The sequence below is a fragment of the Tupaia chinensis genome, unplaced genomic scaffold (genome assembly GCF_000334495.1).
Source record: "Tupaia chinensis unplaced genomic scaffold, TupChi_1.0 Scaffold000250_1, whole genome shotgun sequence".
Classification (NCBI taxonomy): Eukaryota; Metazoa; Chordata; class Mammalia; order Scandentia; family Tupaiidae; genus Tupaia; species Tupaia belangeri.
In genome coordinates, this window is record NW_006159730.1 from 2,092,930 (window position 1) to 2,112,503 (window position 19,574).

Here is a 19,574-nt window from a genome sequence, read left to right on the forward strand (position 1 = left end):
GTCTATATAATGAGTCTTAATTTCATCACTATGGGAATTAACTAGTTAATATATGATGGAAACTTTCTATAGGATTCTATAAATGCTAGCCATCTTGGTTTTGTGCCATCCACTTGGTCATCTACAAATATTAAATCTTATAGTCCTTAGTAGTTAAGATGCGTGAATATTTTCGGATATTAAATTTTCAAAATGACTTTGAAGAGGAAAGAAAAATTAGACTACCAGGTGCAAAATAGAAGTATAAAATTTATTTAAAACCACCCACAAATTTCTGTGTAATCAGGAATGATACAATTTGCAATAGTTTTTTTTAAAAACTCATGACAAAGATTTAAAATATATTTTCAATTACAGTATTCATTTAGCCTTATTCAGTTAGAACAATTTAAAAAAAGATTTTTTTTTTGCTCTAAATAAATGAGACACACAAGGAAAATATAATAGACAATTTCCACAACTATCTTTACATGTATATTTCAACACTAGTACATTTCAATGCATTTTGCTACATAAACATGAAATCATGTACAACTGCTGTGCACCAAAATTTAGCTTAATTAGATCTTTCAAGTAACATGCAATTCCAACTCACGAGTATTCAAGTACTGCTAATAAGTGTTCCCTTGTCTGCAGAGGACTAAATGTTGATTACGAATTAAAATAATCACAATTAAGATGATCTCTTTCCATTTGACATGGTGAAGTGCTTCTTTTTAAACTGTTTCCCCCATATGTTAATAGCTAAAATAGATCTTTGTGAAGTTTGAAAAGCATTTCCTTACTAATTTGTTTTATTGATGGGGTATTTAATACAGTAGGATGGCAGTAGGTAAAAACAAGGCTCCTAAAGGGAAAAAAAAAAAAAAAGGGTAAAATTAAATAGGAAATATAGCCCGACGAGGAAAAAAGTGTTAGAGATGAATATAAACTTATATGATTTCTGTATTGGGAATTCAGTACTACTTCATTTCACCATGGTAGAGATCTGTGAATAGTTCCTATCTTTCACCAGTGATAAGAATTCTGGCTTCTCCTTTGGGCCAAAGTAATGAGATGCTGTGAAATGACTTGGTAGGTCACCAGAGAGCGTAAGAGAAAATAGAGTCGAAATTATGTTTTCCTTTCTGCCAAGTTTTTCTTTATGGAACACTTCATGATTTCTTAGTAAACCAAGTATGACCACCCATCCATACACCACAATGCAAAAGCTGCCCTTAGTTTTTACTATAAAACCATTTCTCGAAAAATATTTCTCTTAAAGCACCTATCACAATGTTATTTTGTAAAAATTAAAAAAGAATATGACCATACAATAAAAAATAAACTTTCTTTAAGAGCTGTTTTCATCAAGTCCTATGTCATCAGCCATTTTATCATCTATAGCACAAACAGGCATTGATGGGATAAGCAGTTACTGAACTGAATTGTCACAGAAAAAAGTGTTTTTTTTTTTAAATATTTAGGGGTGGTTGGCCTAAGTTATTTTGTTTTATGACCCAGAATATACTGATAGCCAAAATATTCTTCCTCTTTATAAAGTGATTTCCAAAAAATTACAAATACATTTCATAATTTTTCCTAACTCTTTGGGCAAAGGTATGTTTAACCTTTGGATCACAGATTTTATGTGGCTGAAAACAAAGCAGAACCAAAAATAAAAACAATGTAAAATAAGTGGTAGACGGTACTATCTCTTAGAGATTTCATCAGACTTGCATTTTTACCAGGAGGGGCTGGCAACTAAATTCATTTACCTGGCACATTTTCTTCAAGAAAGCTGCATTTCATAATAAATGCTGACCTTAATCTTTTAACTTCTTTCTTGTTTAAGTTGCTAAAGGGCATGTGCACTTGCCAAAGAGACACAGAGAGGGAGAAAGCACCCCTCAACGGGACATAGTAATGCCACAATCCTGTCTCCATTTCTCGATCCTGTCAGGGTTTTGGGCACACATGCACCTGTGCCTGGCATGTTTATCAAGCTGCCAGGGTCAAGTCTGAATTGAGGCTGGACATATGGGACCAGCATCCCCCAGCCACTAGGCCAGCCCTAAAGTAATATTCTAAAAAGTTATTATTAGATTGCCCCATTTTAGGCATATTCTTTGTAATAAGAAAAGCTTCTGTAAGGAGAAAAAACATGTACAATTTTATAAATGAAATCCCTAATGCTGAAATCCTGGGAATTTGGGAGACTTTCCTTAGTATGCATGAGAAAATAGCAGGCTTAATAAATAATGGAAATAAAATACTTCCTAAGAACATTTTATGAACGGTAAGATTTTAAATTAGGTTGTATCTGACAAAATCTAATTATTTAACTTTATGTATTTATATTTTAATTTGACCAGAGAGAGAGAGAGAGAGAGAAAGAAAGCAAGCCACCAGGTCCAAGACTTGAACAGCAGTTGGCCATGTGAGTCCAGCGCCCTTGACCATACCACTTGCCAGCCCCTGTATCTGACAAAATTTCTACTCAGTAGCACTCTAGTTCATGTTGTAGAAATGTGACTGGCAGTATGCAGGTGTTAAATACTTTAGTCTCAGATAGGTTGACTTGCTGTGAGACTTGGAGGAAGCCCTTAGCTATTCTGGGGAATCTACAGGTTCCTTGATTTAAGCTGGGACTATTGTTCCCTGTCTAACTCTCAGTGTTGGGGAGAAAAAGTTGCACGTGACAAAGCACTCTAAGGGCCAGCCAATGGCATGGTGGTTAAGGTGGCTGGATCCCATGTTGCCAACTGTGCGGTTCTAGTCTTGGGTCCAGCAACTCGAAAAACACACTGGGCAGGTGTGCGTGTATGCCCAGGATCTCAAAGGGAAGGAAAAATGGAGAGGGGATTACATCATGATTATCCCCCATGAGGGATGCTGTCCCACTTTCCTCTCTCTCTGTTTCCCTCTAACAAAGACGCACATCCTTCTGGCAAATTAAAAAAGCAGTCTTAGAACCTTGCGCAGGAGCCATGCTAATCTTCTCTGGATCATTACAATTTTAGTATATTTGTTGCTGAAGCAAGCACAGCAGCTTGAGAATCTAAAACATTATAAAATATAAGGATTATAAGTTTCATACTGCCATATTTGCTTTCAAAACTGTTCCACATTTTTGGCAGTGAGTTTTCAGATAAAATTGATGTACACTGGAGAGTAGAAATATTAAAGGCATTTCTTGCTTTGAAGCTGCTAGAGTGAACTCTCAAATTGCTGACAGAGGTACATTTTCCTTCCCTTCAACCTGTTAACTTCCCCGTCGTGCTTAAGAGCACTTCTGATACTTTCACCTCTCTGCAACCCTTCCCATTACTCTCCATTCGCTTTTTATCCTTTCTCAGTAATAGAACAGTTTCTATTATTGCCAACAACCAAAATAAAATATCATACACAAAATTGGGATGGGAAATAAAAGAAAATATGCAAAGGGATACTGTCTATTCTGTAGATCAGATTTGCAACTAATTCAAAGTCACTGATCAACCAATTTATGAATTACTAGGATCCATTACACAGAAATAACACAGCCATACAGAAAGTCTTAGAATAATAGGTAACTTCTTATACAAGTTTTCGCAGAACATTCAAACAGGAATAAATGGGCAATAAAACATCATTGGGATTGGATTAAGAGTACTCAATATTAATCCATTGGGATTGGACAGAGAGTACTCAATATTAACCAACAATAACTACTACTTATTTCTAGAAAAGATTTGCCTCTAATTGAAAAGAGCTGAATAGAAGTTTTTGATTTTCTCTGGTATTACAACTAAAAATATAAAACATAATTTTGAAAGCTAAAGATATCTTGAGCAAAATCACTGCTCTTCTTAAAATGAATGTGTATTTGTGCGATCTGGGGGATGGAGACAGAAGAATGAAGCAATAGATTTTTAATTTAAAGAAAATCAGAGAGAGATGAAAACTGCACAGCAGATGAAAATGCACTTGCTGACACTGCAGCTTCCACAAAATGAGGGGAAAAAGAGAGTATAGCCAAGGATTATGAATTCATACACCACCAAATATAAAAAAATCCCAAATACTACTTCCCAATAGTGTTTCTCCTAAAACAAAAATGTTTCTGACAGCTGCAAGATTTTTTTTCTTATGAACAAGTAAGAGAGAGTGCCTTATGTAACAGCTGCTGGGGACACAATTTCTATTTTTAGGAAAACTAGTTTTACACTGTTAGCCAAGGGTTTCTAAAGTCACACTAACATCAATGGGCTAAGTCAGCTGATATGTTTTACATCTGTTAACATTCCTACCTTGGACCAAGTTTTGCTTCAATATAGGGGGCATCTATGGCTGAACAAACTGGAAGAAAACTTAGGACCTGAGCATGGGTATTAAATGAAGGGTGGAAATGGAGTATAGCCAACAAGGAAAAGATTGGTGTTGGAAAGCCAAAGCTAGAAATAGTAACTACTGCATACTAACAGAAGATGCATATGAATACATTATGGGACCCTTAAGAGATGTGAAAATGAGGTGTGGCAATAAGGAATACCTCTGGATTACCTGAAGGAATTAAATATATGCCTTTTGAAGGAAAGCATGGTACTTGACTGGGTACCCAGAAGCAACAGAGTAAAACAAATACAACTACATGCTAGAAGGCAGCAATTAGTTTGTAGAATTCATTATAGATAAAATAGACAAAAATACTAATGTCCTGCATACAAGCCAGCAATAGTATCTCAGAAATTGACAGAGGAGCTCAGTTTTTACTTTATGAACAACGTATGAGAAAAGCAAACAAATGCCAATGACTCTCAACACATGCCAAGGAAATACACAAATTCAGCTTGTGATGAAGGACACACGACTCTAACTTTGTGAAATGCATTCCAGAGCGATGGGTAACATGATTTTCTTTCTGCTATAAGAAAGCTCAACCTGGACCATAATTTTATTTGGGTAATCTGGACTCCATCAGTCAGGCACTATTAAATCACTTGATTAAGAATACCAGACAACTGGTATTAAACTTAAAAGCTTAATACACTTAGGAGCCAACATGAGGATCTAGGCATAATAAAATAATATTTCAATACATGTAGGAAGTCACATCAAAATGAACTATACTGGGAGTTTATTGTGAGGCAAACTATACAAGAGACATGAATGGACTATGTAATTATGGCTAGGTTATATACACGATGGAATATATGGAGATGTTTTCAGTTATTTCAATAATCCAATCCTTTATAACTCCTTATCTGTATATTTAACTCTAGGCTTAGGGAAAAAGAAATCCAGTATTATAAGCAATTGATATTTGTTTATTAAAAAATAAGACTCTTGTCATATTTCACAGAATGAGTAAACAGAAGAGATTCATATAGCTAAGTTTCCCACACAAAGCCCATGAAACTGCAGGCAGAGGACTCTCAATTCACCTTTACTGTTAACTTTCTTTGCTGAACTTCTCCAGGAAAAAAATTCTAAAGCCATTTGATTTTTGACTTGCACCAAAATAAGGTTATTTTTCAGTGATAAAATATCCTCTTTAGGTGAAAAAATAAAGTTCACTTTCCTACAGTTGTCCTAGACATAAAGTGGCTATCATCTTTAATTCCAACTACAGACATGATTACAAGCTGACATTAACAGCTGCTCTCTGGACCCCAGTGACTGAACTATCAATACATGACTTCCATGCTAGCTTCCACTGTGGTGAGACCACTGCAATATTCCATTCATTCTTTTATAATTCTCTTATCATAAATTTATGCAAAAGATCAAAACTCACAGTTGTAGTAAATGTGGGCCGAAAAAAAAAAAAAACACAAAAGATTTCCATGCATAAAGGTGTGAAATTGAAGGTAACTATATATTATTAAAAGTTGCATCCACTACTGATTTAGTTGGCACATTCAGAAATGCTGTGCCCACTCTTGGTAGAAGTTGTCATGCAATAATGTCATAGCTTTGCTCAGATAAAAAGTTTCAGTATAATTTGTTTTTAAAAGACTATTTTCAGGTTACTTTGACACATGCTACTGTGAAATGATAATCAGTAGGAGTCCACCAGCGTAATGTTGAAAAGTAGGTTATTTTATAAGAATGAAGTCAGCAGTTCATTTACACAAGGGTATGCATTCAATTAAGTATTGAGGTTATGTCTTAAGTAAATTGTTTATGGCTCTCATTTAGCTAAAGTTCTATTTTCAACAAATAAAGTTATTTCACCCACATGCAGGTTGAAAAGATATTGGAAAACTATTTAAGATGCAAACATGTTGTGAAGTTTTGCCTACAGTTTTCAGATAGCCTTGCTTCCAAATAAGTATATATTTCAACTAGGTTTATGTCACAATCTATTTGGTACCTTGTGGATGATTGGAAACAGGATGTAGTGAGGCAGATGAGCACAAGAAAAAAAACAGAGAGAAAATTGCTAAGAGCCATTAGAAATGCAATTTCAAGGGGCAGTATGATATTTTTGTAGAATTTTATTAATACTACAAGCGGGACTTATTCTCTCATTATAATAAATAAGTTTAGAAGATACTGTGAACCTGTTGGGCTAACTTGGAGATCATGTATCAGCAAATTTAATGATCATACCACTAAAAAGAGAACGCTGAAAACCTAATTTGACTTCTACATAAGAGATAAAAGAGAATATGATCATTGCAGTAAAACACAACAGAGGTGACGAAATAATGTTAGATGACCAGTTTTCTGAGTGAAAATGTCATTTCAAACAAATTTATTTCCTTGTTCATGAGAAAGAGCATTCTAGAAGCAGGGTAGCCAGCATACAATCACAATGCTGCAGAACATCAAATAAGCATAACTTTTTAAAAAACCACAGGGCAAAGAATGGGATGATAAGATGTTAAACTTAGGAAACAATCCAACACAGTAGAAGTTGAGTATGATTCCCACAATAGGGGTATCAGTTGCAGCCCATTCAAAATGTTAATTACAACAAAAGAACGGACACATTTTATTTAAAACTAGGTATTCTTATTGTACTTGTTTTGGTAAACTTCAACACTGGTGTTTTAACTAAGTTACTGTGGCTATATTTCCATGGATTATTTGGAAAATAATTTGGTATTTCTTTAAAAGGAAATTTGAAGGGTATCTTTTATAAAAGTTTATTTACTTCTTCCATGAAAGAGAGCGTGTGAGAGAGAATGGGAAAGAGACAGTAACCTCAACAGGGTCCAATCCGAAACTTCAGCCAGACCTGGATCCTAGGCAAGTGCGAGACCAGTGTACTCGGGTCTCTAGACTCACACCAGGGACCTCCTGCCATGGGATTGCCGCGCAGACATGACGCGTTTCACCACCACACCACCACCTGGTCCCCTGGAAAGGTATCTCTTAGGATTTTAATTCTGCAAGTTTAGAATCACCATCATAGTTGGTGATTCAATGAAAAACAAAAGTGATACTTAGATTTTGTAGGCATTCAATAACAGAATGGAAGAATAACCAGACGGGTAAATAAAGGGCCATACAAATTTATCCATTAAATCTGGTGAGTTAATAATGTTTCGTGGGAGCTAAGGCCTACAATCTAAAATGTAATATCACAAGGGTGTATTCCTGATAGTCTAATACTAGTAAATATTTTACTGAAGCAGCTGAAGCAATAAACAATCACTTATTTATATACTTCTATGTATAAGAAACCTTAGGCTCACAAAAATATACATGTTTTCAAACGGAAATCTAAGGCACACAAAATACTAAAACAAGTCAATGAATTACCTTATTTTACATATTCAAGAAGCAGAAATCTACTTCTACAAGATGAAGGTCTGTCAATGGACATTTTGTTATTTACAATCCCTTCATATTCCTTTACTCAAATCAGTCAAAAGCACAAAACTTTGCACCATATATGGTTTTAATAATTTACAATGAGTTTTTCTTTAGAGAGCTTACTGGAACAGTTTGCTTTTGCACCAAAATAGTGAGAGTTAGCGGTTGTGGGCTTCCTATGGCATTTCCAAGGGAGAAGCACCATTAGGTTTTCCATACTCCCAAGGAATCTGACACTTTGAATGTTATAGCACCTCTGCATTTTAACGAAATCAAGTATTTCACTGGAAATTCTTCTTGTACTGAACATTTTGTTTGGGTAATCCTTTCTGCTTTGCTCTATGACAAATCAACAAAGGAATGTGGAAAAATTTATGGGAAAGCTAGAATAAAAGCCTATTTTTCGGTTACCTAGAACATAGGTAATTATCCAAGAAGAGGAATTACCATTTTCCCAAATCTAATGCTAAGATAAATACCTGGATTAGCTTTGAATGGCCAAAGCTATGTTTATAATACGATTCCTACTGTTTGGGGGATGGGGGCCATTTGATGTCGACAGGGAGTTTATTCTCAAAAGATTTCTACAGGATTTTTCTTATCCTATATTGGAATGATTTTCAAAACAAATAAGGCAATTTGGGACTGGGTAGAGTTCTGGATACTTGATTTTTACATTTTATAACCTTGACACGTTAGAAGCATTTGACTCTTCTGAATCCTATTCTGTCCCATCTCCTTTTGGAAACATCTTTCATGAGTTACATTGACAAAGCTGGGATGAAAGCAAATTGAGGAGACTGTTGTTCAATAAATCAGAAGAGACCACTCTTATTTAATTCCAAAGAAACGGCTAATCAATATTGGTGATATGTTTCCTAAATCCAATTTTAGAGATAATAAATGATTTTTGCATTACCTAACTATTTTATTTAAGTAGCTAATATTTGACTGTGGAAAGGACACATTAGAAGAACACAAACCATATACATGATTAGAATACATATTGCAGTTAACAAGATGGAACTCTACACAGCAAGAATAAATGACTTCTCTTGTATGCAAATATGCACAAACAATAGACAATAGGATTCTTATACTATACTATTTCAAGTTACTTTTAAAAATAGAAAGTGCTTTTAAAATATATATTTACAATTTATGAACAGCCTCCAACCATTACTAACAATAATGAATTCTTTTTTTTATAGGAGAAATAGTTTGAGAAAACATTTCATTGGTTTATTTCAAAGGAATATGCCAATATTCTAGCAATGATTGGAAGATGTTGGAACAATGGCACCATGAAATAATAATTCAGCTTATTTTTAACTGTGTTGATGTGGTTAAGCACCAGGAGCTGTGTAGAGTTAACACTGTGTCTTGATTTTACATCATAGCACGTGAACCTGTTAAAATCCTCTAAAAATGACTCTTGTTTCAGAGTAAACAGACTTAATTTAAAGCACCAAACTGAGTGATTCGATCAAGGTTAACACCTAACCAAAACATTTCTTTATGTATTTAAAACTATAAAATTTTTATTTTTGCTTAAAATGTGCACCTTCTACCAATTGTCAAAATATAGTCACAGTTAAGAAATACCTACCCTACTATATTTTTTAAATTCAAACTTGAAATGGGTGAGATGGAGAATATAGTAAACGACAACATGACTTTCTTTTAACAGCACCTTGAAAAAATACACTGCACTAGCAAAGGCATTAAGAAGGGGAGAAAAGCCTTCAGACCCAATGGTTATAGGGCCCCGCGACATGTGTGAGAGCATAAGGGGACACGGTGACAACATTGTCATGAGTTAATGTTAATGCTTTATGAGAAGGAATTTGGTTCAATTCATTAACTTCAGGGGACAGTTCATTACCCTCCTTAGCTGCCTGGTCTTTTTGCTCTGAGGCCTTTGTTTTCTTATTTTTAGCTTCTTTAGCTTCAAACTTAATCTTGTTTAGTTCAAAACCATGTTGGGGCTTATTCAAGTTTTTGTGCTGGTAGAATACAAGGGAGAGGCGTGTAGGATGATTCCGATTTGGGTGCTGGACGGGAGTGGTAGCATGAAGCTCTCGCCGGGCACACTCAATCAAAACTGAGCCATGAGTGGGCGCTATTGCCACCCCACCAATATTGGGATCCAAGAAGATGTGCTCATTATCTGACCAATACTCATCCAAGTAGGGCCATTTCTTCTCAGCAGGTGACAGAGGGTCATCAGACAGGGGGTCATCAGACAGAGGTTCATCAGCATCGGAATGCTGGTCGTCTTCTAGCAGAGAGGAAGCAAGTTCATGAGAAGAGAGGAATGGGGGCTGCTGGTTTGACTGATTAGAAGTTAGCTGCTCAGTTGGACCAGTGGGAGGCTCAGAGTAAGCCAGAGTGGGAAGAGGAGCCACTTCACCAGGCTGTGCAATTCCAGTGCATTCCCCAGCAGCTGCATTAGCACCACTGTTCCTTCCAGAAGGCATTGTGCAGTGGGGAATGCTACTTCTTACTGAAAACCCGTACAAGGCTGTTGTATCGTTCTTAAATGGAGCTGTTGTGGCCAAAGCAGTCTTAGGGGACAAGGAGAAGCCTGGAGATAGGTTTACCTCTTTCACTGGGTGAGGAATGGATGGGATCGGTGGATAGGTTTTAGTGTTGTCTGAACCTTTGAAGATAAAATGAGGTTCAGTTTCACTTTTTATTTCAGGTTGCACCATCTCAGTTTTATTCCCTAAACAGAGAAAAGGACACCAAATATGAAGATAAATACACACCTCTTTTGGTAGCTCTTGTATTTAAAGAATATTTAAAAAGAGAAGTACAGAAAATAACATAACATGATGTTGGCCAGTTTTGTTCTATTTATTTCAAATCTCACATATACACCCACAGGAATTAAAAATTCTAAGCAGTTTGGTATACTTTTTCAAACAAACTTACTTAAAGAAGTCTTCCCTTGGGAAGTAATCATTAAAAAGTGCAAAGATTCAGCTGAAAGGACGGATGTTCATTATGTAAAATAATAAAATAGGGCCGGCAGGTGGTGTGATGGTTAAGGATGCTAGATTCCCTCATGGCTGCCCACAGTTTGAATCCCAGACCTGGCGGCTTGCTTTCTTACTTTCTCTCTCTCTCTAGTCAAATTAAAATAAATAAATAAAGTTAAATAAAATAATTGCAAAAAATAAGAAAATATATAAGAAACATATCTGAGTAATGAAAGTATAACAATCAAGCTCAATCTTATGCAAAGGTTAAGTCATATAAATAGCATAGTTAAAAAATAAACATTACCAATCCTTAAAACCAAGAGCATGTCAGATTCATTTTTTTTTTCTTACTAAGCAAGTACATCATTACTGTCACTTTAAGAACCTTCTCTTTGTCGGGACCAGCAGTTAGCATAATGGCTATGTCGCTGGACTCCCATGTAGTTGACCTTGGTTCAAGTCCCATTCAAAGTGGCTTAAACTCACACTGTGTGTGTGTGTGTGTGTGTGTGTGCGCGTGCCCATCTCCCCAGTGGGGTTATTTCGCTCTTTTTGTCTCTTTCTATTTGGCGAGCACATGAACCCTATAGCAAACACCCCCCCCCAAAAAAAACCCACATATAATTTATTTACTTATTTGTATTTATTTGTTGTGATTTTTGGGTTGCTACATCTGGGACTTGAACCGTGGTCAGCCATGTTGGTGCCTCTACCACTATAGCACCTGCCCTACCCCCACATGATGTTCTAAAACAAATTCTGGAAGTTCAAATATAGTAAATATTAGCATAAAGAAAAAAAAATAAAGCTGCCTTCTTTTAAAATACTTAATAGGGGCCAGCAGGTGCCATGATAGTTAAGGTGCTGGACTCCCACATGACTGACTGCAGTTGAGTCCTGGACATGGTAGCATGCATTATCATTTTTCTCTATCTCTTTCTCTGTCTCACTCTGGTGAGCACCTGCCCTATGACAAATTTAAATAAATGAAATTAAATTAAGGAGTTTGAAATAATTAATAATAGTAATCACTAATCAATTCCAGAACACCGGCGTTTCTCCTCTCAGAGAATGACACCTGAAAACATGTTCACTCTCATTTCTGACAGTAGCTATCATTTTAAAAAACATTTATTTACCTATTTATTTGTTGTGGTTTTTGAGCTATCGGGTCTGGGACTTGAACCATGGTTGGCCATATGAGAGACCAGCACCACGACCACCATGCCACCCTCTGGCCCCTGTTAATTCTCATTTCTAAAGAGAATTAATACTGTACAAAAGAATCAATCAGTGGCACATGAGGACACCTGTGTTACTTTTGGTATATATTACTGTAAAGATTAAGACATAGGATATAAATTATGGGAAAGAAAGACAATGATTGAATATTTGTATCATATGAACCTGTTAATAAAGATCTTTTTTTTTTAAAAAAAGAATCATTTGATTAAACTTTATTTATTCTTTTATTTGACCAGAGAGGGACAGAGTGAGAGAGAGAAAGAAAGTGAAAAGGAAGGCTGCTAGGTCCAGGACTCGAACCATGGTTGGCCATGTGGGAGTCCAGCACCCATAACTACCACACCACCTGCCAACCCCAAGAAAGATCGTAAGATAAGATTATGAAGGGACAGAAGGTTATAGACGAAATCATATGTCTGTGGCTACCGATATATAAGAATATACTATTAGAAAATAGGCACAAGATGACATTTTAAAATGACTATGACAAGCATTTTATCCTTATGTGGGGACAATACTGGGAATAACATGAGGATGACAATGATACAGATTCTTCATATAAGCAGTACCGAACTAGATATGTGAGTCACAAAATTAATCTAATGAAATCTGTAAAGTGGAGCTACAAGCAAGAAGGAATGATACTTCTCCCCACCTTGCCTCTTCATTATTTCTCCCCACTGAATATTTTCCAGCATTGATGATATAATTTCTCTCATCTCACACAAATAATCCACCTCACTTACAAATACAGAAATGAAAGAAGCCACAGGTAGGCCCAGTAATGCAGTAGTTAAGTGCTTTGTAGAGGGTGGCCAGATCTCAGCTAGCCAATTGCAGAGAGAATCCTGGCCCCAGCGGCTTCAAAACCAGGCCAGGCATGTGCCCAGGATCCTGACAAGATTCAACAATGGAAGAAAATGTATTGTTGCATGACTGGAGACAATTGGGGGTGCTTTGTCTTTTAGGTATATGCACATGCCCTATGGCAGTTAAAAAAGAGAGAGAGAAATGAAAGAAACAAAGGAACACTGAACAATTTGAGGTTGGAATACAGGTATGAGTTAATGATGCATTTTTTTTCTGTAGACTCCTTAGAGAAATAGCTGATTTTAGATATGGGACAGAATTACATAAGCTGAGCCTGGAACATCCTGTAATAGAAGCTAAGAAAGCTATCAAAGACAATCAGGGTTGTGACAGTACAAGTGTCCAGGCTAAGTGGTTTCTAAAGATGAGATAACAGGGGCATTTTAGGGAATTAAAAAATTTAATTTAAAAGAAGAAAATTAAATTAATATGCATTGGAAACACACACACCCCTACGTTAAACCTGTGAAATCAAGGCCAGCCTATGGCACAGTGGTTAATGTGATTGTACCCCACATGTCTGATCTCATGGTTTAAGTATGAAGGTGACATGGTGGTTAAGTTGCTGGACTCCCACATGGCCAATGGTGGTTCGATTCCTAGACCTGATGGCTTGTTTGTTCACCTTCCCTTTCTCTGTCAAATTGAGAAATAATAAGAGGACCAGCAGGTGGCATATGGTAAGGCACCTAGATTCTCACATGGCCAACTGTAGTTAGCTTGTTTTATCACTCTCCCACTTTCCTTCTCTCTAGTCAAATTGATTAACAATAAGTTAAAATTAAATAATTTAAAAAGAAATAATAATAATAATGAATGCAACTAAATAATATTCAAAAAAATAAATTGAAGAGGGACCAGCAGATGGCATAATGGTTATGATGCTGGATAGACTCCCACACAGTCGACCACGGTTCAAGTCCTGGACCCGGAGACTTAAAACTCACATATGCGTGAATGTTCAAGAAAAATCACTCCCTGGGGGATGGCCACGCCGCAATCCCTTCTCCTCCATTCTCCTCTTGGGATCTAGGGCAGGCACACACATGTTCTCGGCATGAGTTTAAGCCACTGGGTCGGGGACTCGAACTGCAGTCAACTACATGGGAAATCAGCGACATAACCATTATGCTGACTGCAGGTCCCAGAATTATTTATTTATTTATAAAGAGAGATTTTTGCTATAAGGCATATGCACTTGCTGGAGAGAAAGTGAGGCAGAAAGTGAGAAATCACCCCATGGAGGGATGGCCATGACACAATCCCCCCCCTTTTTTTTTTCTTTTTGGAGAAGTTTTCATTATAGAGTGGGTGCCACTCACCAGACAGACAGAGAGAGACATAGAGACAGAAAGTGAGAAATCACCCCCCAGGGGGGATGATCACACCGCAATCCCTTCTCCTCCATTCTCCTCTCAGGATCTAAGGCACGCACGCACACGCGCCCGGCGTGAGTTTTAAGTCACCGGGTCCGGGACGTGAAGCATGGTCGACTACGTGGGAGTCCAGCGACAGCCATTATGCTAACTGCTGGTCCCCACAATCCCTTTGTCTTAACTTTCCTCTTAGGATCTTTAGCATGTAGGCACATGCACCCAGAGTGAATTTCAAGTCACCGAGTCCAGGAATCGAGCTGCAGTTGACTACATTGGAGTACCATGATGTAAACGTTACACTATCCTATGGTCTCTATTTATTTAATTTTGTTTATCATCATAATTATTACTATTAATTTGCTATAGGGTATATGTGCTCACCAGAGAGAGAGAGCGAGCGAGAGAGATGGAAAATGGGAAAGCAAATCACCAGGTCTAGAACTCGAACTGCAGTCAGCCGTGTGGGGAGATGAGCGCCTTAACCACCACAAAACCTGCTGGTCCCAGCATTTCTTTATTTCTTAAAAAATAATATTCTTTTTTTTTCAACTACTGGTCCCACATTGTAGTTCTTTATGGTGGTAAGCTTTGATTCTTTTCTCTTTCTTACTTGTGTAATTAATTACTCTACTGGTGAATTTTATACCTTTGCATGCTTTCTTAATGGTTTTTATCTTTTTGCTTCTAGATGTAAGACTGCCTTAAGTCTTTCTTTTTATTTTTGGAGAGGTTTTTGCTATAGGATGCATGTGCTCACGAGAAAGACAGAGAGAAAAAGAGAGACAGAAAGCGAGAAATCACCCCCTCCCAGGGGGGATGGTCATGCTGTGATCCCTTCTCCACCATTTTCCTCTTGGGATCTTGAGCACACACGCACATGCACCCGGCATAAATTTAAGCAACCAGGTCCAGGACTTGAAGCATGGTCGACTACATGGGAGTCCAGTGACATATCCAGTACAACAACTGCTGGTTGCAATTTAACTTTACTTATTATTATTTTCCAGTTTGATCAGAGAGAGAGAGGGAAAGTGAAGAAGCAAGCCACCAAATCTGGGACTCGAACTACAGTCTGCCACGTAAGAGTCCAGCTCATTTAACTACCACACCACATGCCGGCCCCATCATTTCTTTCTTAACAGAAGATTAATAAAGCAAAAAAGGGTGATATATTCTGTGAATCCTAATGAAATAAATTGTAAAAAGGCATAGTCAATGATCATTCTTAATCCAACAAAGAGAAAGTCAGTCATAATATGCTTCCAAATATGATAAACAGGAGTATACTAATCTATAGTGTTCTTGTCACACAATATTAAACAGATTTTGATCATGCCTTTAGATTTAGGTGGGAGTCAGACCACAGCCTTCCTCTATTCTGACATCTACAATAATCTTCCTTTCACTCAAAAGATAAAATAAAGGCCCAAGTCTTTATAGCAGTCTGCAAAGCCTGAGATGAATTGCTCAGACACCTCTCTTACCTTTCTGATCTCATCTCCCCATTTCACACTGCTCCAGCCACGCTGGCCGCTTTGTTCGCTTCAAATATTCAAGGTAAATTCCGGCCTCAGGACCTATGCACTTGCTATTTTCTCTGCCTGGAATACTATTTCTCCAAATATCCACATTGCTGCCTCTCTCATTTCCTTTAGGACTTTACTCAAATGCCACAATCTCAGTGAATCCTTCTGTGACAACCATATTTACATGGAGTCTTTTCACAGCAATAGCTCCCTTCTCTTTCATTCCAGCATTTCCAACACCTAGAACAATTCAGAGTAGTTCAAAGTGGTGCTTAGTAATATTCATTAACTAGTTAACTTAAATTGATGCTACAGGTAATCAAGGAAGGCTTTAAGGAAATGATGTCATAGAAAATGTCAACAAAAAAGAGTAGGGACTTCAAAATAAATGGGGAACCAGGAGATGGTGCAGTGGTGGTCTAACTGGACCCACGTTCAGGGTCTCAGTTAAAATCCCAAGGTTTCACTGAGCATGCTGGGACAGTGTTTGTCCAGCATGTAGATTAGCTGAGACTGGAGGTAGATTGTGGTATGATACCCTGTTGGGGGTGCCCGTCTCTCTCTGTATTTATTTCCCATAGATTTAAAAAAAAAAAAAAAAAAAAAAAAAAAGGTTAGGAAATTCACAGGAATAATGACAATATGTTTAAAAAAAAGGATAAGTAGAAAAATCTATAAAGAAATGCTAATTTTTTGTTGACTTTTAGTACTTTTAGTTTTGGCACATATTTAAAATATGCTGTTATTTGTTTTCATTTAGAATAAATCACAATTAAATAGGATTAAAGAGTAATTAGTTAAATAATACCTGCTCTGACATCTTCTCTTCATAATGCTCTACCCCTAACATAGCAGCAAAGATATGAGAGAGAAAAACTAGGAGCAAGGAAAGGCCAAACCCTTCTGTTAACAAAAGTTGTGAAAAGTTAATAAGCAGGTTCCATAGATAAGGCTGACTTAGAGCCAGAGTACGAAGCCTTACCGTTGTTTGTCGTTGTGGAGTTATTCTTCCGCTTAACTCGAGGAATGGGTTTCTTCTCCACTGCCCTCATCTTATGAGCCAGGACCTCTGTCATCATTGCAGCCCTCTTCTTCCCAGAACGAGGAACAGGCTGAGTAAAACGTGTTCTCTTTTTGCGGTAGGGTGCGAGGACCTCGATGGCCCCGGATTTGATTTTAGCTTCCATTCCTTCCTGAGAACCAAACTCATCTGTGTCTGCAAGTTTATACAAAGGCAAGACATGGAGCTGCTCATCTTGAGGAATAACACCCAATGAACGGTTGTCTTCGCGAGTTAAAGTACAAACCTGATAGGAGGAAAACACGGAGCAATTGAAATACAGAAGCTGCACATTGATTATACTTATTCATACATCGTTTTTAAAAAACACAAACAAAAAACAAAACAGAATTATGGGGTGAGCAGGTGGTGTGGTGGTTAGGGCGGCTGGACTCCCACATGGCTGACTGTGGTTCAAGATCCGGACCTGGCAGCTTGCTTTCTCACTTTCCTTCTCTCCTCTCTGGTGAGTGGACATGCCCTGTAGCAAAATTAAAAAATAATGATGATGATAAATAAACAATTCTATATATTTTTCTTAAATAAAATTTTTATTAATATTATTTAAAAATTTTCTATAGGGTCCGGGTGCTCACCAGAAACAGAGAAAGAGAAAGGGAAAGTGAGAAAGCAATTCACCAGGGTCTGGGACTCGACCCATAGTTGGCCAAGTGGGAGTCCAGCACCTTAACCAGCATGCAACCTACAGGTCTTTATTCCTACATTCTTATGTTGCCATCGTGAAAGAAAATCTGTGTTCGAATTTTTTAAAAAGAAATATCTATTAAATTTTATTTATTTATTTTTAAAAATCTGACCAGAGAAAAATACATGGAGAGAGAAGGTGAGAGGGTAAGTGAAAAAAGAAGACAAACCGTGGCCAGCCACGTGGTTGTCCAGCACCCCAACCATCACGCCACCTGCCGGTTCCCCAATTTTTTTTCTTTTTTTCAGAGAGAGTTTTGCTATAGAATGTGTGTACTCACCGGAGAGTTAGAGAGCAAGAAATCACCCGCTGGGGTGATGGTCATACTGTAATCCCTTCTCTTATATTCTCCTCTTGGCATATTGAACCTGCATGCACACTCACTTGGAGTGACTTTCAAGCCACCAGTATGAGACATGAACTATAGCCAGCCATGTGAGAGTCCAGAGGAGTAACTACTATGCCATCTGCTGGCCCTCAGAATTGTTCCTCTGAGCAACCATGTTCCCCTAACCTTTCAGCAAACATACTTCCATTAAATATTTAATTCAAACCATTCAACCAAACTGCTTAAGGTTGGTTCTGTAATTTTTTGGATGTTAATAATAAATCATGTTGATAACACACTGACAGGAAATTTAATCAATACCACACTTAAACCTATTAGCACAAAAATAATTATTGGTCACAACAACAATCGTATTTAAGGATTACAGCAGAAGAAAACAGTGATCAAGATTTTAAGAACTGAAAGGGCCCTGGATACATACCACAGTGCTTCCATTATTCATATTGTGAATGTCTCTATGGGGATGGGCACAGAAGTCTAGGCAAGCAGTGACCCCAGAGAAAGGACGACCTTCCTTGCTGCCAAGCCGACATTCTCGGGCAACATGTTCATATTCCACCTAAAATACAATGTATGAGACACACGTATAAAACACAGAAAAATTCGGGAGCCGGCAGGTGGTGTGGTGGTTAAGGGTGCTGAATTCTAACAAGGTGGACCGCGATTCGAGTCCCGAACCTGACGGGTTACTTTCTCACTTTCTCTCTCTTCCTCTCTCGCCCTGCCCTTCTCTGGTCAAATATAAATAAATAAATAGTTAAATTCAATAATTCTTAAAAAAGAGACAGAAAGAATCACCTTAAAGAGTAAAAATCACCCTAAATAGTAAAGAGGAAAAAATCACTTCCTGACTAGTTTCTTTCAACTTTTTAAAGAGAGATTTTTGATCTAGGGCGTGTCTATTGCCCAGAAAGAGAAACAGAAAATCAAAAAGTGAGAAATCACTCCCTGGAGGGGTGGCCATGATGAAATCCCTTCTCCTCCATTCTCCCCTCGGGATTTTGGGCATGCACGCACATGAACTGGTGTATTTTAAACTTCCGGGTTTTGGGGTTGAAACTGTGGTCAACTACATGGGAGTCTAGCAATTTAACCATTATGCCATCTGCTAGTTTCCCTAAGTTCATATTGAGCATTCTTTGCAATATTTGAGATTACACTGCACTACTGTGGTGACTATGTAGTTTACCAATATTCAGAGTAAGTCTCTTGGGAATACACAGAGTAAAGTGATAATCAAAGACTTTGCCTGGCGGACGGTGCCCCCGCGCAGCCACGCGCCGGAATGGCCTGGCCCCTCCGGGCGCTGGATGGCCTGGAGGCCGAAAACAAGGTTGAAGAACTTGCAACTTGAGAAGATGACAGTTACCAGCCCTGTATTACCTCAGGGGAAAACAAGAACTACTCTGCCATTCTTAAGGAAGCCAGATACCCAAGGACAACTCACACTGCAGATCCCCACAACACCATTCCTGGTAACTACAAGATGACTGCTGTGCCGCATCAGCTCAGCTGATGATCATCCCTGCGTACCAGAACTGCTTTCCTGAAACTGCATTCCCTGGAGACTCAACTACACTTGTGGATCTGCAGGAGACCCTCCCTTAATCCAACCCTGAATAGAATCTATGCTCCCTATTGTCAAAAACTTTATGAGCTGATAATTG

At 37.7% G+C, this 19,574-nt stretch overlaps 1 protein-coding gene and 1 pseudogene across 1 annotated transcript in view; both read right to left on the reverse strand.

Moving 5' to 3' along the window:
* Nucleotides 1-2,930: 2,930 nt before the first annotated feature.
* LOC114007885 (uncharacterized) lies at nucleotides 2,931-3,022 on the reverse strand (annotated as a pseudogene).
* Nucleotides 3,023-6,732: 3,710 nt separating this feature from the next.
* TET1 (tet methylcytosine dioxygenase 1) overlaps nucleotides 6,733-19,574 on the reverse strand; it is a 136,070-nt gene continuing 123,228 nt past the window's right edge. Inside the window, exons 10-12 of the mRNA XM_027772044.1 lie at nucleotides 18,329-18,466; nucleotides 16,775-17,099; nucleotides 6,733-10,516 (exon numbers count right to left, since the gene is read on the reverse strand). Coding sequence (XP_027627845.1) covers nucleotides 9,534-10,516; nucleotides 16,775-17,099; nucleotides 18,329-18,466 — 1,446 coding nt within the window. The 3' untranslated portion in view covers nucleotides 6,733-9,533. The remainder of the gene's footprint in view (nucleotides 10,517-16,774; nucleotides 17,100-18,328; nucleotides 18,467-19,574) is intronic.